The 21,624-nt window shown below is 37.8% G+C and overlaps 1 protein-coding gene across 4 annotated transcripts in view; it reads left to right on the forward strand.

The window, feature by feature from the left end:
• CACNB4 (calcium voltage-gated channel auxiliary subunit beta 4) overlaps positions 1–11,674 on the forward strand; it is a 345,805-nt gene extending 334,131 nt beyond the window's left edge. For all 4 annotated transcript variants that reach the window (XM_056117655.1, XM_056117656.1, XM_056117659.1 and 1 more), the window contains 2 exons: positions 7,083–7,268; positions 10,316–11,674. In XM_056117655.1, coding sequence (XP_055973630.1) covers positions 7,083–7,268; positions 10,316–10,576 — 447 coding nt within the window. In that variant the 3' untranslated portion in view covers positions 10,577–11,674. The remainder of the gene's footprint in view (positions 1–7,082; positions 7,269–10,315) is intronic.
• Positions 11,675–21,624: the final 9,950 nt, after the last annotated feature.

Here is a 21,624-nt window from a genome sequence, read left to right on the forward strand (position 1 = left end):
CTGAGTAAAATTTAAATGTAAAAAAAAATGGTAAAATTAAACATCAATTTCTGTTCTGTTTTTAACTTTTTATTTTATTTATTTATTTTATTTATTTTTTCATTTTATTTTTATAAAGTTGTTCACAATAATGTATTACATTCAATATTCCAACACCAATCCTACCATCATTATACCTTCCCACCACCATTATTTTGAATTTTCCCAACCACCACCCAACCTGCCCCAAATAATGTGTTGCTTGTTATGAATAATCTGCTGAAAATGATCCAGAAAAAATTTCCTTTGAAGAAAATATGTGAAGATTGTTGTATCTCACCCTGGAGCATTAAGCCCTAGTATAAGAGATTACTAAAAAAAAATCAATTTTTTTTAGCTCTTTTATTGAATCATTGTGATAGACCATTACAAAGCTGTTCATGATTGGATTTCAGCCATACAGTCTTCCAATACCCATCCCTCCACAAGTGTGCATTTCCCAGCACACTTGTCCTCTTGTTCCCTCCCATCACTCCCTACCCTGCCACCCCCTGCCTGCCTCTTTGGCAGTCGCTTTTCTTCTTCTCTCATTCTCTTTCTTTCTTTCTTTCTCTCTCTCTCTTCTCTCTCTCTCTCTCTCTCTCTCTCTCTCTCTCTCTCTCTCTCTCTCTCTCTCTCTCCTTTTGGACATTGTGGTTTGCAATATTGATACTGAAAGTTTATCAGGACTATCCCTTACCTGATTTTAACCCTCAGATCTTGTCCAGTATGATCATTCCCAGCTATTATTGTCATGGCAGTCTCTTCTCTATCTTACCTACCCCCAGCCCTACACACACTTGTGGTTAGTTCTAACCATTGACCAGTCCTCTTAACCCCTGTTTACCCTGGCCATGGATATTATTCTTCTTATATATATATATATATCACAAATAAATGCAGTCATTCTATATCTGTCCCTTTTCGACTCAATTCACTCAGTATGTTACTCTCCATGTCCATCCATTTATAGTCAATTTCATGACTTCATTTTTTTTTAAACAGCGGGTAGGGCGTTCGCCTTACAAGCGGCCAACATGGCCGACCCGAGTTCGATTCCTCCGCCCCTCTCGGAGAGCCCGGCAAGCTACCGAGAGTATTCGATATGCCAGACACAGTAACAACAAAGTCTCCAATGGAGACGTTACTGGGCCCGCTCGAGCAAATCGACGATCAACGGGAGGGCCTTTACCTTTACCTTACCTTAGTGAAACACCATGAGGTACAGTTGTAGACTTACAAACTTTTGTGCTTGGGTTTCAGTTATACAATGATCGAGTACCCATCCCTCCACCGATGTCCATTCTCCACCACCAATGATCCCAGAAGTTCTCCCACCTCCACTCCCCATCCCCCCACCCCATCTTGCCTCTGTGGCAGGGCATTCCCTTTTGTTCACTCTTTCCTTTAGGGTGTTGTAGTTTGCAATAGAGGTATTGAGTGGCCATCGTGTTCGGTCTATAGTCATGACTTCATTTTTTTTCTCACAGCTGCATAGTATTCCTTTGTGTAGATGTGCCATAGTTTCTTTATTCATTCATTTGTTCTTGGGCACTCAGGTTGTTTCCAGATTCTGGCTATGGTGAGTAGTACTGCAATAAACATAGGAGTGCAGATGGTAAAGCATCAATTTCTAAGATCTGCATATTTGATTATGAATTTCAGTAGTAATTTCCTACTTATTAGAAAGTATATTTAGGGTTTCATAAGATTCTCTTGTATGTACAGCATAAATTTTACAGACTTGTCTACTACCTCTTTGCATCTTTCTTCACAAAAAAATATGAAAGAAACATAATTTCTGCAGAAATCCTCAAGGTAGGACCTAAAGTGCACTTTCTTCTCGAAAATTTAGGATGACTAAACGTAATAGCCTCTCAGAATCTAAATTGCACACCATAATGCCCCCAAATAGAGTGAGAGTGTAGGGGAAATTGTCTTCCATAGAGGCAGGGGGAGGTTTGGGGTTGGGGGTGAGGAATACTGGGGACACTGGTAGTAGAAAATGTGCACTGGTGGAGGGATGGGTGTTCGATCATTGTATGACTGAAACTCAAACATGAAAGCTTTGTAATTGTATCTCACAGTAATTCAATAAAAATAAATAAATAAATAAAATTTAGGGTGACTGATCATTAAAATTCTCCCAATATTTTTCATATTTTATTATAGATCATTCCAATCACTCAGTAATATTCATTGCCAGGAAGACCAGCATGATTCATTGTCCTAATTCAGATGAATGAAGAGCCAGGCATATTACTGAATTGGATACTCTTGGATTGGAAAAATAGTACAGAGATGAAGTTGTTGCCTTGTGTACAGCCAACCCCAGTTTGATCTCCAGAACGTCATATGATCCCCTAAGAACAAAGCCAGAGCAGTACCTGAGCACTGCTGAATTTGGCTCAAACAATCCCTCCCCTGGCATAGAAAAAAAAAGATACCATAGAGATATAAATATAGCTCAGCACCACCAGAAGTGACCCCTGAGCACAGGTCCAGGAGTAGACCCTGAGCACTGCTGAATGTGGCCCAAATTCCATCCCCCAAACACACACACACACACACACACAAAGAAATATTTTGTAGGCCTAGAGAGATGGCTTGGCACCATCAGGAGTAACCCCTGAACACAGAGTTGGCAGTAGCCCCTGAGCATCAGTGGGTGTGACCAATAAATAGCCAATATGTCATAGAATGGTCTTATAGGTCTTTATTTCCATTTTATTAAGCTATAACCTTTCTTGCCTTTTTTAAAACTTCCCTTTTATTTTAGTTTTCTGAATGACTGAATGAGCACTATGCATGTTTTCACTCTTATTTGTTTACTATTATTGACTTTAGGACCCCAATTGACAATTCTCTAGGATTACTTCTTGTGGAGCTCAGGGGACCATGTGGTTCCAAGGATCAAATCCTGGTCTTCTGCTTTCAAAACATCATCAAATCCTTTGAGCTCTCTTTCTCCAGCTTCTCCACTCTTGTCATTTGAAGTTGTCCAGTTTTTTATATTCCTCAAAGAGCTTGTCCCACTATTCTTGGTTTTCTAATTATTTATTTCATTGTTCACTATTATTGCTCTCAGTAGACACATTATTGCTGCCTGCCTTGGCTGATAAAAATATTCCATTGTAGAATGTCAGGGTCTTTGTTGTGCCAGTGCTTTAAAATAGCTCAGCATTACCCTAACTCTAGCAAGTCACCAAGAACCGAATATTATTAGAAGATAACAGTCCATTGCATGTGATTGTCCATTATCCATACCCTTTCCTATTGGTTAGATAGGTTGTTTGTTTGTTTGTTTGTTTTCGCAGCTGTACCCCACACAAGAGTATTGCACAGTGTGGAGTTAACTAGACTTGATCCTTTTAATGTATAAACAATTGACAAAGCTAGTTTGCATAATTCACTGGGGCTCTTCTCTCTGAAGATTGTGTATAAGTAAATAGATTTACCCCCTCTATACTCACTTTCTAACATTCTGGTCTAATCAGCTGTGTTATTTCCTAAACAGTTGAAAAGAAAAATTGTCACAGGTAGACTGTGAAATTCTTCATGGTTGAAAATAAGTCACATATGTCAGTTTCAGTTAGAAACTGAATTTTGCCTCTCTGTGTACTTTTGAAAGCCTAAAAGCAGCTTTTTCAAATCATCTTTCATCATATAGCTGTCTTTTTAACAGTGCAGAAGCAGTTTCCCAGAAATGACTGAGCCTCAAGTGGACAGGCATGTGCTGATATATACAAATATATTGTATATTGACAAATAGAAGCACTTTATTAAAACTGATTATGATTAAGTAGCCTGTTTAATTTTGCCCACAGCAGTGACAATGTAACACATGGAACAGCCAAGTAGATAAAAGGCTTATTCAACCACTTGCCTTCTACACAGCCTATACCCAGGTTCAACCTTCAGCACCTTATAAAGTCCCTACATACTGCCAGGAGTGAGTCCTGAGCACCTCTTGGTGTGGCCCCAAAAGAAAACAAACAAAATCATCAAATAAGCCTTATTCAAGTACCTCTTGAATGAACTGCTTACCTGTTTTTGCGTTCTCTGGGTTTTGCCGATTTTTGGGGGGAGTGCTTGGGGTTTTTTGTTTGGTTTGGTTTTGGGTTTGGGTTCCAAATCCAGAAATATTCAAGATCTGCTCCTGTCTCTGTGTGCAGGGGACATATGCAGTGATGCATATTAAACCAGAGTCAGTCACATGCAAGGCAAGCACCTTGATTCCTGTACTACCCCTCCACCTCTGCTGTTATTGTCAGGGTGCTGTTATTACCTTCCATCTGGGTGTCACTGGAAGTTCTTGTGCTCTTTAACTTGGGATTTGGGAAAGCAAGAAACTGCATGTTGATGAGAGCCCACATTATAGAATGAGACCTATGTCATCCAATTATACATTCACATAAGTAAAATTTTATAAACAGACTCCAAATCACTGCAGTCTAGAATTTTTGAAGAGCTTTAGCCAGAAATGACTGGTGCCATCTGGTTTCTCTTTCTTTTTCAGTGACATCTGAGTCTGTGAACATTATCTTTGGCCATGAGGGCTGTTCTTGTTCCAGTCAAGTTTGCCCTGGCCTGCTAGCAGAGAGGGCACTGTTTGTATGAGAGCCTGGTGAGAACTTCTCCCATTCTGTATTTTTAAGTGTTGAAAGTTTACATGAATGGGGAAAGGTGGCTTTTGATTCTAAGAAACAGTAGAAACAGTAGCTCCCTTGAGTTTAGTAGACTTGGAGATTTATTGTTGGCCGATGCTGTAGGAATGCAATGCTTTCCCAGTTTCTTCTGGGTCACATGTTCTCTTCTTTCATTGAGTCTTTGCTTCTCTTTATCTGTTTTGTTTTTGTCCTTCTGGATAGAATTCTTTGGCTTCTAATTTTTTCCTCCCAGCCCATGCCTTATAGGTTCAAATTGTACATGTCTCTCCGGGTCTCCTTCTAAATTCAGAACTTTAAGCTGCAGTTCCAAGCATTTGCTGACTTAGTCTCTTTTCTGGCTCTGGATTAAATTCCCAGGGTGACATATTATTATGAATTCTAATGCTTATCTCTCCCACCAGACAATCTCCTCCTTGAGCAGAGAGATGATGTTTGTTTTCTTGACGCTGCATGCCCACAGTGCCTAGCACAAATAGGTGCTGGGTGAATATTTTATGAAAGAGATGAGGAAAGAAGAATCCATAGGAGATCGACTGCTAAATGTTCTCTTGGAGGGAAGGTTTCTACATGAGTGGAACTTCTGGAATCTTCTTAAACAGCATTTTAGACTGAAGTCACCTGTTTGCTACTAAATATTGCTCCTCACTCTCAGGGCATTCAAACTGCTTTGCAAGTTAGGGCTAACATGTTCGTTAAAGTCTTAGGTCATGCAGTCATCATGATGATAAATACTGGATGAGGGAGAGATGGTGTCCCTGGTGACTATCTGGGAGCCCCCTACCACTGATGACAGTGAATCAATGGGTCCATCCCCAGCTCCCAGTCACCCAGTTGCCATTTACCCGTAGTCCAGCTGCAGTATTTATGCTGGTGATAGTAATGCTCTACTTGATTGATTCCTGGGAGGTCCTTATCTTGGTTAGGAGAACTCTCAGACATTGGTGGGTGGGGTAAAGTTGGTTCAAGTAAGGAGCAGAGCCAGCTATGGAAAGTTAGGGGTGTACTTTTACTGACCTGTGGGATTGGGGTTCTCTATGGCAAGGTGCCACAGTTTGCTTCCCTCCTCTCCAAGGCATCTGTGCCCTCTGTAGAGTCTCTCTTGCTTCCCACCCACACTGTAACCATAGAGGGGTCACAGTCTTCTGCTCCCTTTGTGGTAGAAGAACTCCTCTTGACTATAGGACATTGGACCAAGTCCTTACTCACAGAAAAACAACTTTGCATGCTTATATTTTATATGTTGGTTTATTTCTTTATTTGTTCATCCATTTTGAATCACCATGAGATACTCAGTTACAGAGCTGTCCATGGTTGGGTTTCAGTCATACAATGCTCCAACACCCATTCCTCCACTTGTGTACATTTCCCACCACCACTGTACCCAGTTTACCTCCTCCCACCAACCTCCCAGCAGGCTCTTTCCTTCTGTTTCTCTTTCCCTCTCCCTCTCTCTCTCTCTCTCTCTCTCTCTCTCTCTCTCTCTCTCTCTCTCTCTCTCTCTGTCTCCTCCCCCATTTGGTTAACTTTTCATACTTTGAATTTTTTTAGGGGATGCCTGCCACACTCCTTTAAGTAAATACTCCTGACCATTGTTCTCTTCATCCTTTTCTTCACAATCTTCTGGGAGCAAAAGTTAGTGTATTGTGGTTTTCTAGTATTAATCCTAAACTTCCCTTCATTTTGTTTTTTTACTAAGACAGATGACACCGGGGCTGGAGTCATAGTTAAGTGGGTAGGGTGCTTGCCTTGCATGCAGCTGACTGAGGTTGGATTCCTGGCATCCCTCATGGTCTCCTAAGCAGCATCTGCAATTTAGTTCCTAAATGCAGAGTCAGGAATGAGCCCTGGAGGACTGCTGGGTGTGGCCCAAAGACAAATGACAAGAAAAAGACAGATGGCATCATTTTCACAAACATTATGAAAATTATTTATGTAAATGATATTCCCCTTCAACAGAGTTATTTAGAAGATAAGATTGATAGGATTCTTGCCCAAGACAGCTTTAGAATTCATCTTTCAATGCCATTAACTTGCTTTTCTTGTTTACTAAAGTAAGTATAATTCAACTCTGTAGGAACATCAGAGCGAAGATGAACGCATACATCTTTTCACCATTTTACTTAGAGCAGCTGTACTTTTACCTTGTCTGTTTCCTCAGTAATGAAAACTCCAGATATTTCATGAGTATTGAGGTTTTTGTTAGGATTGACAGTTGCACGTGGCAAACTCAAACTCTGTTATTCACTTTAATAACTTTAATTTTAGGAATTGCCTGCCACCTAAACTGTCCTTCACATTTGATGTTAGAAACATTGTTCTCTGCAGTCATTGGAGTTTAAGGTTTCCTTTCCTACACAAGTAGTGTAAGTAACGGGGATTTCTTGTCATCTGCAGGAAATGTTCGATGTGATATTGGATGAAAATCAACTTGAAGATGCATGTGAACATCTGGGCGAGTATCTGGAGGCATACTGGCGCGCCACACACACAACCAGTAGCACCCCCATGACCCCACTGCTCGGAAGGAATTTGGGTTCAACAGCACTCTCTCCATATCCCACAGCAATTTCTGGATTACAGGTATTGTCACTTTTCACTGGTGCTTCTACAAATTCACATTAAAAAATGTCAAAGAACAAGGGAGTAACTAGATGGTTAAGAATGCAGATTTTGCAAGGTAAGGTCGCAAGTTCAGTCCCCAGTACCACTTTGTGTGCATGATCCCGGAAGCTCTGCTTTCTGTGATTCTGCAGTGCTATGAGCAGTTTTCAGCCTCACAGCCCCCAGGGGTATGTAAGCACCAGGACAAAATGGTGTGTGCCCTGGTGAGCGCCACCACTGAAAATAACCTGTGACTATTTACAATAGCTCAAATTTATGACCGACCCAAGTGCCTGAATAAAGAAGTAGTGGTGGGCCAAACAGTACAGCAGGTAGGGCACTTGCCTTGCAAAGGGCCATCAGGAATGATATGCACCAGAAATGATATATGTGTGTATATGTATATACACATACACATATATAAACATACACATATCATTCCTGATGTGAACATATAATATATAGACTATGTTATATAAGGTAAAGTAAAAAGTAAAGGCCCTGCCGTTGATCGTCGATTTGCTTTAGCGGGCCCAGTAACGTCTCCATTGGAGACTTTGTTGTTACTGTGTTTGGCATATCGAATACTCTCGGTAGCTTGCCGGGCTCTCCGAGAGGGGCGGAGGAATCGAACTCTGGTCGGCCATGTTGGCCGCTTGTAAGGCGAACGCCTTACCCGCTGTGCTATCGCTCCAGCCCTATGTTATATAATATATAAAAATATGTATATCTCATAAGACATATATTTTAATCCTGGTGACCTTGTACAATATATCATAAATTTTATGTAATATTATATATTTATATATGGTCAATACTTGTGTGACCAAGGACCATGGTCAGGAAGTGTGACCCCTAATAAGTACTGTACACACATGAATAGATGGGGTATATATATATATATTCATTTTATTTATTTGTTTATTTACTTTAAATAATCTACAGTGCTTGCCTGATCATGATCTATCCTAGACCAGGCTATTCAGGGAGAGGTCTTTTCCTGAGAACTGCTCTCTGTTCATTTATAAAGATTTTTCCCTGATAAATGAGTTCTTCTTGTGTCTAAACACTGCCAGGAATGTTATAACTGATGCAGTGTGTGGGTTTATCACTCTCTGTATCACTTGGTAAGGATTGTATACTGGTGGTAATGGCGGGTACCCCCGATCACAGCTTGGGACTGTTGGATCTTTTGATTTGACCTTGTTCTATCAGCTGCTGGGCCTTTTAGTTTACCCTCTATGAACCAGACACATGCATAGAATTATCCTGTTAGATAGAATTATCCTATTTGGAAGCACACAGACCCCCTGGATTTTCCTGGTGGTTGGAGGAGTTATGGCAGTTATCTTTCAGGGAGAGCTTAAAGCTCTCTCATTGATGATTTTGATGTTGCCCTCAGAGATAGAGGTGGATGCCCCAAGAATTATGATTACAAAGTGAAATGTCTTTCTGCGTCAATTACTATTTATCATTTATCAAGCAGCTATTCGATTGGGACCAAACCCTCAACTGACTGAGGACTGTGTAGTCAGCTGAGCCCTCTTGCCTCCATGACTAATTCTGCTTTAATGGGTTATAACAGTCCTTAATTGTAGAGGGAGAGGTAACTTGGAACTAAGTGGTATTCTTGAAAATGCTGTTAAATTTCTCCGCTACGAGAATTTGTATTTCTCTCCTACGAAATTTGCATCTTTGGAAGCAGACAAAGAGCCGTATTTATAAATTGCTGTTGAGCTTAGAGATGATCAAGTGAAACTTGCTGTTGTACTCATAGTATCTAAATATGTACCTGACTATTTCCTGGTAGTTTTGTTGTTGCTGCTATTTTTCACTGCTGTGTGCTGATGCAGGCATTTTCTCAACTATTTTGGATTGACTCTGAATTGTGCACTGTAGGATAGGAAATGGATGCATGAAGCAATATGCTTCTCTAATGTATACAGAGATGATATGTTGCACTTTGTTTATGAATACGTTCCTATTGACTCACCATATCTTAAGATGTTTACCCAGAGTGGTTCTTTCATTTTCAAGAGTGAGTTAACGTGTGCCCTTTGTCCTGTCACCTGTTTTATCAGTAACCACAGGCATTTAATGGTCAGAATCCTGTCTGGGGTTAAAGTGATAGGCTGTGTTGGTTGAATGAGTTTCCTTCCATGTGAAGGTAAGTTAATATATCTAGGTCCTTGCTTTCATCAAGCTGAGTTTCTTAACTGAGGTGACCAATCTAAGTAGAGTGGGACAGCTAGGGTATGAATTTCCACATAAGTTGAAGGAAGTGTTGAATAATATTTTCTGATTCATTAAACAGTCTTAAGACGTTCATTTTAATTAAGGTGTTGAGAAATTTAACTTATATCTGAAGATTATTTTATAGAATGTTTTTGTTAAGATTTATAAATGTATGCATCAATTCACTGGCTCTACAATTATTCTATATTTATTTGGAAAGAATATTGCAAAGAGATTTAGATTTATGTAGAATTAAGAAACAAATTTTTTATGGGTAGCACAGATCATAGTTGCATCGAAGTATTTTAAAAGCTGTAAGAAACATTCAGCTAAGATAATGGTGAAGTATGTGATTTTAGACGGAGAAAGATTTTATCAGTAAAGCCAAGGACTAAAGTAACAGATACTATTCTGAAATTTAACTTATTTCCCAATAGTAAAATAATCCTCGTTTTTGTAATTTCCCAGTAGTAAGATAGTCCTCATTTTTGGTAATAAAATTAGAATTATTAGGCCTTTCTAAATATACTGTTTCATTCAGTAGTTAGCATTCAATTCTTTATTTGAATCGGCAGTGTCATCCTGCAGCATTATGTAATTAAATTCATAAACCATCAGCCCTTCTCATCTCTGCAGGTTGTGTCCCAATAAATAAGAAAAATATTCTGAACAAAATGTTTGTGCATCAAAATGCTTTATTCAGTCAGATTTTGGACATCTTATTTTGCAGTTATGACTTATGCATATATTTCTGAAGGTGCTGTTAATCAGTAAACTCTCTGTTTTTTTAGAGTCAGCGAATGAGGCACAGCAACCACTCCACAGAGAACTCTCCAATTGAAAGACGAAGTCTAATGACCTCTGATGAAAATTATCACAACGAAAGGGCTCGGAAGAGTAGGAATCGCTTGTCTTCCAGTTCCCAGCATAGCCGAGATCATTATCCTCTTGTGGAAGAAGATTACCCTGATTCGTACCAGGACTCTTACAAACCCCATAGGAACCGAGGATCGCCTGGCGGCTATAGTCATGACTCCCGACATAGGCTTTGAGTCTGCAGAAACAGCAAAAATTCATCTGTTGACAATTGCCATAGCACTGCTAGGATAAACCAATCATCTTAATTTGGCAAGCATAGCACAGCAATTACTGTGCTATGGGCTGCTTTGATGCTAAGTAAGGGGCAAAAAAATTAAGGATTCATTATGCCCTTCAGACTAGATGGATAATAGTTGCCCAATCATATAGGTATTTTTAAGTGCAACATTTACATAACAGTACCTTTTGTTTTCTTCATTAGATTTAGATTACACCTCAATTTGTAATTTAGGGTACTTATCAAGGCACATATAAAATAATTTCCCACGCTGGAAATTCCAAATGACCAGTTCCAGTTGGAACCAATTTATAAACCAATTCCTGTTGGAATTTGGGTGAATTGACTAGAAAGTCTACTTGAGCATGTTGCAATCAATTTTAAAAATCTGAAAAAAAAAACTAATAAGAAAAGTCAAAATACTAATAAGAGCCAAAACCAGCTATAGTATTTATTTGCTGGAAGTTAAATTTACACTTACAGTTGGAATGTATAATCATTTTAGTATATGTTACTGTTGCCAGACTGGCTTTTCAAAGTTACCAAATATATTGATCATGCCAAAAAGAAAAATTTCAGATTAATGTAGAATTTATCCTGTCTCCTCAGATTTTAATATTTTTATTTATTTCTTGGCACAGCTGTTGTATTCAAAGTGTTTATTTTTGTTTAGTCACTACCGTTAGCTTGTTTGAAGTTGGCAAAAAATAAACTTAAATTTTCTTTAGCATTGAGAAAGAAGAGGAAAGAGAAGTCCAAACATTGCCGGTTATGCTAAATGAAAAATGGGGTGTTGCTTCCCTTTAAACAATCTGAGCACAACTACATGTAACCAGGAATGTGAGGTTAGGCAGGATGGGCACAGAGCCTCCAGAATGCAAAGCTAATCAATCCCCTCCCAGTGGGAATTCCTTTAGCCCACCTAGTACAAACACCGGATAGGTGATTCCTGCCAGCACAATTGAATATCTTTCCATTGTTCCAGTCATTTGTCATTGAATATCTGAACGTTCTAGCTCTTCACCAAATTCACTAGAGCCATGCTAAGGATTTTTGTCCTACCTGGACAAACTCAATTTTGATATTGGAAGTTATTTATTGGAAAATGCAAACAGATGAATGTAAAAGTTGGCAATAAAAATAACCCCATAAACTGATAATATATTTGCTTACTAAAATTATAGCATTTTCCTTGAAGAGAAATAGGAAGAGATTAGGGATTGAACTGCCTTGTTTCTATTCAACACTCCTCTTCACCTAGTAAATCTTCAGCATTTTTTCTAGAGACTATAAATAGGATGTTTATGTCTAAGAAAATTAAGGAAGTCTTTAGATTTACTATGATCCAAGAAGTTATTGAAGTTGATCCTTTTATACAATACTCAAATGTCTGTAGTAAAACAGTTCTTATTTCTAAATTCCAAAATGTATGCATTCTCCTAATGCCCCAATAGAGCCAGGCATAAAAAAATATTTTTGACTGGTACATATCATGAAACTTATCTTCTTAAAATAGAAATGTTTTCCCTATAATATCATTTATCCCCACACCTTTTAATACTTTGCTCTCTCGAGGGATAGACCAGTTCAATAATATTCTCACCATGCAAGTAAGTTTCTTTTTCTTGATTAGTTATAAATATCTCAAATCCCATAATGATCTCCCACATCCCTTTCCTAGTGTTCACTATGTGTATGTATCCCGTTTGAATCTGTTTAGCCGATGATAAGGATGCCTATAATTATGTTAGTCCTCTCAAATATTTAATATAATTAAAAATATGGGCTCAGTAAATTCTAAAAGTTGACATGTGATACTGACTTGTGAGGTTATTTTGTCATCTAGTGAAATTTATAGAATTTTCAGTTAAAACATTTGAAAGAACTATATCATTAGACACTTTAATAAACATGTAACCTGCCATTAATTAATACTTTGTTAGAGCACAGAGGAGCATTTTCCAGCAAACAAAATATATTTATTACATGTACAGCACATATTTGCATGAGAAAGAAAACATTAGCCAAACATTTTTCTATATGCTTTACTGGTTTCTTGTTTGTGTGCATTAATGTATTTACTTAATTGCAAAGAGTGCACCAAGGTGTATAAATTTAGACTAGAAGAGCTGTTCAGCTTTTTCTGTAGTAGCATTAGCAATCAGGTCACTTAACTACTTTAAGATATTTACATTTTATGGCAGGTAGCTGTAACAGCATTTGCACATATTTCCTAGTCAGCAAGATGATCATCTTCTTCCAATGTTTAAAACTCACTTGTTTTTTTAAAGACCTCTCAAACCCTGTTTCTTAGTCTTCCATGTAATGCCCATGAAGAGGTCCACTCAATATTTGCCATTTACTGTCCAATGTCCATAATCTCTTTTGCTTCACATTTATATTTAAAAAACTAACACTCTTGGAATGCATATAATGCATATTTTCATGGTGGATAAAATTTTATTCTGATATGACCATACTCTTTTTCTTTCTATTTTTAGTAAATTTATTTACTCCAAGCGAGTAGACATTTCTCTTTATTCTTTAGTCTTAGAGTTTGTTGTGGAAATGATACTAAAACACAGATATATACTAAAGCAAAAAGTTTTGGTTTTTGCCAAACACATCCAAGCACCTTTGTATTCCACAAATGTGTTTTTTAAACTGAGTTCGTTTAAAAAATGCAAATGATAAGCAAGATAAATAAGGAATGTTTTTCAGGCTGTTTTAACTCATAGTATAAACCATATATTCTCTCATTTCAGTCAGCAAACAGGTAATAATGTAGACTCAAATGGCAATATGGAAATGTCACGGGAAAAAAAGAAATGCAACTTGTTGTTCCTGATGTTAATTCTCCAGGCTACAACATGACTCCAACATTACAGTCAACAATCTTCTCCTGTTTACTCCAGTAGTTAAAGCAACACTTGACATGTTTATAAATGATTGATGATTCTCTTATCTTTATATAGTTCTATTGGAAAGAAAATTGAAATTAGCTATCTGGACTGACTTTCCGATAAGAGTCTTAATTATGTGACAACATTGCACTTAGACCTTAATGAAGTGGATTTTTAAAAATATAAAACAAATTCTGAGAACGTTATTTGTTCCCTTTGATTTGTTACTTACTTTAATTATTGTTGTTGTTTGCAAAATGTATTTTTGGAATGTTAACCTCTTTTCATACCTGCATACTTGAACTTGTCTTTTGTGTGGGGGCCTTAAAATTCATAATAGGAAAAAAAGGGCAAGTGAAAGGGTGGGGAGGGGGGAGAAATTATGCTAAAAGATGGTTTGCAAATTTAAATTCTTTGGATGAACACATCACAAAATGTTGTTGAGACCCAGGATGTCAGTTAAGAATGTTCCTAGATAACCTTGATCTGCATGCTATTTTCTTAGTTACACAGTTTTATTTTGGTATTTGCTAAAAAAAAAAAAACAATGCTATTATAGATGATGCCCTATATTTTGACCTTTATACTACCTCTACTCTAGAGAAGACTACCTGTCTTTAAAGAGAAAAACATTTTTCAGTAAGTAGTGATCTAATAAATTACTGTTACTGCTAACCTTACTACAAAGCTAAATGCATCAATTATCAAAATGTATCTTACCTCTAGTTTTTAAAGTTCCCCAGATGCTTTTGACACCCTTTCACTTATTTCAGGTTAGTGAAGTTTTCTTTCAATTGCTTCACAGTTTTTCAAGAGGCAATGTTAATTAACCAGTCATCATAGAAGCAAAACAAAGTGCAAGGAAATTGCCTCTATGTGCAGCTTTTTATAATATGTAGCCCTAAGTCTAAAAGACAAAAGATCCAGGGACTTTCTCTTTAAGTGAAGCTGGTTTGCAAATTCAAATTTTGTTGATCCTTGATCCTTCTCGTGTGGACCCTTTTCCTATGAACCTTAGCCACTTTCTGGGTAAATAATATGCCTATCATGGATTCCCCAGGTTAATGGAACAACTTTATATATTTCAAATAAATGCTAATATATCCCCCTTTTTAATATTACCACCTTTGTCTTTCATGACAATGTCATGCTTTTCTTTTCTTAATGATATTAAACTCATCATTGAATGACTATATAAACTAGAACAAAACAAATTCTTTCATTACTTCCTGAAACCTTTCAGACCATTGATACTGTAACTGTAACAAAATTGTGTCTAAAGGCAGAAAATTGTCCCTTTTAAAATGATAATCATGGTCCAACTATTGTTTATAAATATTGTTATGGTGGTTGTTGGACAGATAAAAGTAACTTTTCTGTTGTTGAGTTCTTCAATGATGTAGTAAGATTGGCTTGTTTGGGTAGACAGAACTACAATATTCAAAAAATAGTAAACTATTAACTTTATTTCATTGTTTTCAAATGAAGTGCTTCCTCTTATCGTAATTATTTCTATCTAATGTGGATTATTTAATCCCAAATACTTCATGTAATTGAGGGAATTTATGACAAAAGTAGAAAATATTTCATCAGATAATCTTGACTGTAGACTGCTACACCCACTTCTCTTGAAAACCATAAAAGAGTGAATAGCTGCTTTGGGGACTCCTAATTACATATGAAACTTCCCTTTGTTTCTTTTGAAGTATGTAAATTGTTTGCCAAGACATAGTAAAAAGTGTTATTAATGATTTTACAATGGTTGGAAGATCCGCTGATGCTTCCTCTTCAAAAACTATGGAGAGTTAAAATGAGAACTTCAGAAGAACCAAAATTGGCTGCCTTCTAGCTTTTCAATACTTTGTAAGTGTTCTCAGTTATGTTTCGAACACTTAAATTTCTCAACAAATGGCTATGTCTATGTTTATGTAGGGGCCTTGCTTGCCCTACCTGCATGCCACTTTCACACACTTTTAACTGAAATAAGTGTGAACTCTGTATGCATAAGGGATGTATTAAAGATGCAGGATCATTAATGCTATATTGTTGCATACTATTTTTCATATGCCTTACAATATTTTCTGGGATGTTATTAAAATGAAAGCATTTTATTGCCAAAATAAATCTATGTTGTTACTTCTAATCTGCATTAGCAGTAGGAAAATAATGTAGCAAAAAAAATATATTGTACAGTACAAAAATTATAAAAGATATATATTTTGCCAATAATATGAAAATAGATTGAGAAGAAAGAAGCACATTTGTTATAGCACAACTTACAAGAAGATCCACTGTTAAATTTGGCAGGTGTATTTTTTAAAAATATATAGGTTCTGTTCTTAGTTTCATCTGATTTATTTGTTCTGCTATCTTTTTAACTTGCTGCTTGAGACAATTCCAGCAATTTTCTTCATAGCCTTGCAGTCTACGGATGGAATTTATTTTATTCCCTTTCATAAAACCTATTTTTATTTTGTAATAAGATTCACAGTATATTTACTGTTCTTATCTCTTCTCCTTCAATAAAATCGCAAAAAGTAATGGCAAGTAAGCTCATGGGGCTCTTGTGAATTTTGGATGTTTGAAATGTTTTATATTTTTCACAGCCTAAAGTCAAAAATGACAAAAAAGGTCCCAACAACCCTCAAAAAAAAGTATTTAGGGGCTGATTCTTTCATTTGTTTTGTATGAAATACTATTTTTAAAAAACATTAGCTGGGGTTTTGGGGTTTGGTTTTTTTTTGTTGGTTTTTTTGGTTGTTTGTTTTTGTTTTTGTTTGGTTTTTTTTTGGAAGGGGTGGGAGGAGGGAAAAATCAAAACATAAACTAAACACTAAAATTAAATATGACAAATTAATTTAAAAGATTTCCCCATACTATTCTGAGGGCTGTTGACATCCCAAACTATTGCTGCAATGTGGGAGGGGGGATTACCTTTGTCAAATAATTTTTCCTTTATTTAAAATTTTGATTACTTATTTTGATAATTTACCCCCTTTTTTTCTTAGGTAGGTAAATGTGTAGCATTCTACAAGGCATGCTGGGTAAAATATACTATGCAAATGTACACAGTGCTGCATGTTCTGTTCTCCCTCTGCTTTAGTGGCTTTAAGGAAAACAATGTGTTGTTATTTTTGTGAACCAAAACATTTAACAGAGAAAATGCAGGCTGCATGCATATAGTATTCTAATTTCTATGGATTTGTTTTACGAATTTAAATGTGTACAAACCAACTGCATTAAATTTTTTCTTTTATATAATAAATGAAAAAAAAACCTGAAACAAAGAGTTTACTTCTCTTTTCTCTTATTCTAGATATAAAGGTAAAGGTAAAGGCCCTCCCGTTGATCGTCGATTTGCTCGAGCGGGCCCAGTAACGTCTCCATTGGAGACTTTGTTGTTACTGTGTTTGGCATATCAAATACTCTCAGTAGCTTGCCGGGCTCTCAGAGAGGGGCAGAGGAATCGAACTCGGGTCGGCCATGTTGGCCGCTTGTAAGGCGAACGCCCTACCGCTGTGCTATCGCTCCAGCCTTGCACACACCCAACATGGCCGACCCGAGTTCGATTCCTCCGCCCCTCTCGGAGAGCCCCGCAAGCTACCGAGAGTATCTCGCCCGCATGGCAGAGCCTGGCAAGCTCCCCGTGACGTATTCGATATGCCAAACACAGTAACAACAAAGTCTCCAATGGAGACGTTACTGGGCCCGCTCGAGCATTCTAGATATAACTGGAATGAAATAGATTTGTATTACCTATTTTGCTTTCCTGTATCTCTTGTAGAAAAAAATAAGTCTAAATATTTTACTACCAACACAGATCCAGTTAAGTAACTATTTCCTACATACTCTATTAGATGCTCTGTATGATCCCCAAAGAATTACTTTATTAGGAAAGAGTCATAAAGTTAAATAATACAAACTCTTGTGAAATAGAATATTTAAATACATGTGTGAATTTACCATTCACAAGACACCCATAATGATTAATATAGTAGCTATCAAGAAAGTTTCTAATGGTATCCTGTCTTCCAGGGCTAACCTGTGGCTTGTTTCATAAATTTCGTATCAGTTGCCATGCTGACTTGATTGCATTTGACTTTCGTCTCGTTGCCATCAACAGGAAACTCAAAAGAAATGTATACTATGTTGATTATTATGAGTACATTAGAATTTTAAAGTGATTTATTATAGGCAAATTATTCCTCAAGCATTATCACACACATCCATTTGACCATCATGGAAAGCAGGATTATTAGACCCAACTACAAATGAGGAAACTGAAAATTTATTGTGACTTCTTTTTAAAGCACTTTTAACAATCATTACATAATTTTTTAATTAACTTTTATTAAGGTACCATGATTTCATAGTTGAGTTTTAGACATATAATGTTCCAACACCAATCACACGATAGTATCAACTTCCCTCCACCCATGTTCCCAGATTCCCTCCCACCCTTCCATCCTGTCTCCCTGACAGGCAATTTTTAAGCTTGATTGTTCTAGTTTGGGTCTTACATTCTCAGAGTTGTTGGCTCTGTGGCTGAAATACATAGATACACCACACCTCTACACTGCTGATGTTTCCATGGCCCCTGACCCTACTCTGTTACATTCTGTCTGCCTCTTCCCCTTTCTATTTCTTTCCTTTCCCCTGCTTCTTATTTCTACACTCTAGGGTCAAGGGGGTAATCTAAGTATCCTCCCTTTTATACCTTGCATACTTTTGTCCTGTCATTCCATATACCACAGATAAGTGAGATTTATGGAAGTACCAAAATTGGCTGGCCACTAACTTTTCAATACTTTGTAAGTGTCTGTTATTTTCGAACACTTAAATTTTTCAACAAATGGCTATGTCTATTTATGTTCTCGCTATAGTTTCCTCAATGTATTTTATGGATTCCGATCTTATCTCAAGGTCTTTGATCCACTTTGAATTGACTTCTGTGTAAAATGTGAGATAAAGATTTAGCTTCATTTTTTTTCTTCATCTGATTATCCAGTTTTTCCAACACCATTTGTTGAAGTTATCTTTACTCCTCTTCTTGTACCCAACTCCTTTGTCCAAAATTAGTTGACCATAGTTCTGGCTACTTGTCTTTGGGTACTTGATTCTAATCCCTTGGTCAGAAAGTCTATCCTTATTCCAGCACCAAGCTGTTTTTATCACTATAGCTTTATAGTATAGTTTCAAGTTATGGAATGAGATACCATCAATTCCTTATTGGCTTTGGCTATTTGGGGGCTATATAGTTCCATACAGACTTTATTATTTAATACTTAAGACTTTGAAAATATCATCTGAATTTTGATGGGAATTACATTGAATATAATAATTATATAAATATTATCACTCTCACTGTCCTCCCATTGTTCATCGATTTGCTCGAGTGAGCCCAGTAACGTCTCCATTGTGAAACTTGCTGTTACTGTCTTTGGCATATAGAATACGTGACGGGTAGCTTGCCAGGTTTTGCCATGCAGGCGAGATACTCTCAGTAGTTTGCAGGGCTCTCCGAGAGGGGCGGAGGAATTGAATCCGGGTCAGTCGGGTCGGCCACGTGCAAGGCAAACGCCCTACCAACTGTGCTATCACTCCAGCCCTATAAACATTATAAATATAATGATTTAGTTAGGATGTTCATTTAGACAATATTGATTCTTCCAATCCATGAATGTGAATTATTTTTCTACTTCCTAAGGCTTCTTCTCTCTTTTTATTAAATGACTTATAGTTATTATTGTATAATTCACTCACCTGTTTTAATTCCTTTTTCCAACATTAAGACATTTATTGTTTTTAACAAATGAATGAATTATACTCTTTGATTGCTTTCTTTTCTAGTTCAATGTTTGCGTAAAACAAGGCAACAAGAGTACTGTGTATTTTTGTAGCCTGTAACTTTGGTATATTGGTTTACTGTTTCTAGGAGTTTCTTTTGGGGTAGGAGCACACCTGACAATGCTCAGGAGTTACTTCTGGCTTTGCACCCCAGAATTACTTTTGGCAGTGTGTCGGGACCGTATGGGATCCTGGGGATCAAATCTGGGTTGGCTGCGTGCATGGCAAGTGCCCAGTCCACTATATTTACTATCTCTTCAGCCCTCTAGGAGCATTTTTGGTGGACTCTTTAGGATCTTCTATGTAAATTATCATGCTATCTGAAAATAGTGATAATTTGACTTCTTTTCTTTTTTGAATCCATTTGATTTCTTTTCCTTCTCTGATTGCTATAGCAAGGACTTCTAATACTACGTTGGATAAAAATGGGGACAGTGGACATCCTTCCCTTGTACCTGATCTCAGATGGAATGCTTTTAATTTTTCACAGTTGAGAATAATACTGACTGTGGCTTTGTTACACATGACCATTACTTTCTTGGAAAAGTTTTCATCTACTCCTATTGGTTAAGGTTTTTTGTATTTTTTTTTTTTAAGTCAGGAATGGATGTTGAATATTGTCAAAAGCTTTTCTACAGGGGGTATGGTGCCACCAGCAGGTCATTCTGTACCTGTGAGGTGAGTGCATCAGCAGCCTGATGGCGCCTTCAAACTTCCAGATACCCCAAAATTGCTGCTGTGCCTTTGGCCAGACCCCAAAAACTTGGGGCAAAGTTTACCAAGAAAGTAAACGGCCAAAAGTTAGGTATGTGGGAGACACACCCACAAACCACCTCCGGCTCAGCTATATAATTGGAGGCATGGCCTCTCTGGTTCCAAATTGAACTGCTTAATGGCCATGACCCCAGAGACTCAGAAACAAATCTTGAAACCCAGCGACTTTTGGCAGAAATGCGTCCGGTCCTTGCAGTAGGTTACTGGTGCTGGGCCAACCCAAGTGGAAATAGGTTTCATGCCTTGGCCTATTCCCCCTGGCGGCCAAGTGGCTGCCATCCTCCAGAGGCCACAGGACAGTCAGATTGGGGCCCGCAGTGACGAGACACGCAGGGCCTCATGGGAGTGAGGTGGAGCCGGTCCTGTCCTCCCTACCCCAACGAGACCCCAAGTCATTGCCCATGAAAGGCCTCTCTGGCTCCTGATCAAGCTGCTTAACGGCCATGATCCCAGAGACTCAAAAACAAATCTCAAAACCCAGTGGCTTTTGACAGAAATGCGTCCGGACCCCACAGTACATTACTGTCGCCGGGCCACCCCAGAAAGGAAAGGGTGTTGTCACTCCGCCTGCTCCCCCTTAGCGGCTCGGTGGCTTTCATTCTTCAGAGGCCATTGGACAGTCAGGCTTGGGCCTGCAGTGAAGAAACTTGTTGGGCCTCACGGGATGGGGATGGAGCCGCGCCTGTCCTTCCCACCCCAACGAGACCCCAAGTCATCGCCCAGAAACGGCCTCTCTGGCTCCTGATCAAGTTGCTTAATGGCCATGATTCCAGAGACTCAGAAACAAATCTCGAAACCCAGTGGCTTTTGGCAGAAATCCCTCCAGATTTAAGTGTTAAAATTTCGGAATTTCAAAATCACATGGCCCTACTGTAGCCACACAACATCATATGTTATTCATAACCAGCAATAGGACACAAATTGTCTATTGTTGCCTTTTCAGCAGATCTGAGTGTTGGAGTAAAATCTCAAATAATAATGGTGGGTCTGGTGTTGAAATATTGAATGTGATCAAAGTAGAGAGAGAGTAATGTGGAAATCATCTGCCCCACAGGTAAGGGGAGGGTGTGGGATGGGGGTATACAGGGGATGGGGGTATACAGGGGATTTTGGTGGTGGAGAATGGCACTGGTGAAAGTACGGGTGTTTCATTGTATGACCAACTTAGACCCGAAAGCTTTGTAACTGCTCTCACGGTGATTCAATAAATAAAATTATAAAAAATGAAAAAAAAAAAGTAAGGTGGAGTTCATGCACAATTCAATCAGCTAATCGGTGGCTGAATAAATAGCAGTACTCCTACATAAAAAAAAACTTTTCTACATCAATTTATATGACCATATGATTTTTATCTTTACTATTATTGATAATAGTAAAGATAATAGTTTTACATAATTGTTTGCAAATATTGAACCATTCTTGCATCCCTGGGAAGAATCTCACTTGATCATGGTATATATTCTTGATATGCTATTGGATT

The sequence above is a fragment of the Sorex fumeus genome, unplaced genomic scaffold (genome assembly GCF_029834395.1).
Source record: "Sorex fumeus unplaced genomic scaffold, SorFum_2.1 ptg000035l, whole genome shotgun sequence".
Lineage (NCBI taxonomy): Eukaryota > Metazoa > Chordata > Mammalia > Eulipotyphla > Soricidae > Sorex > Sorex fumeus.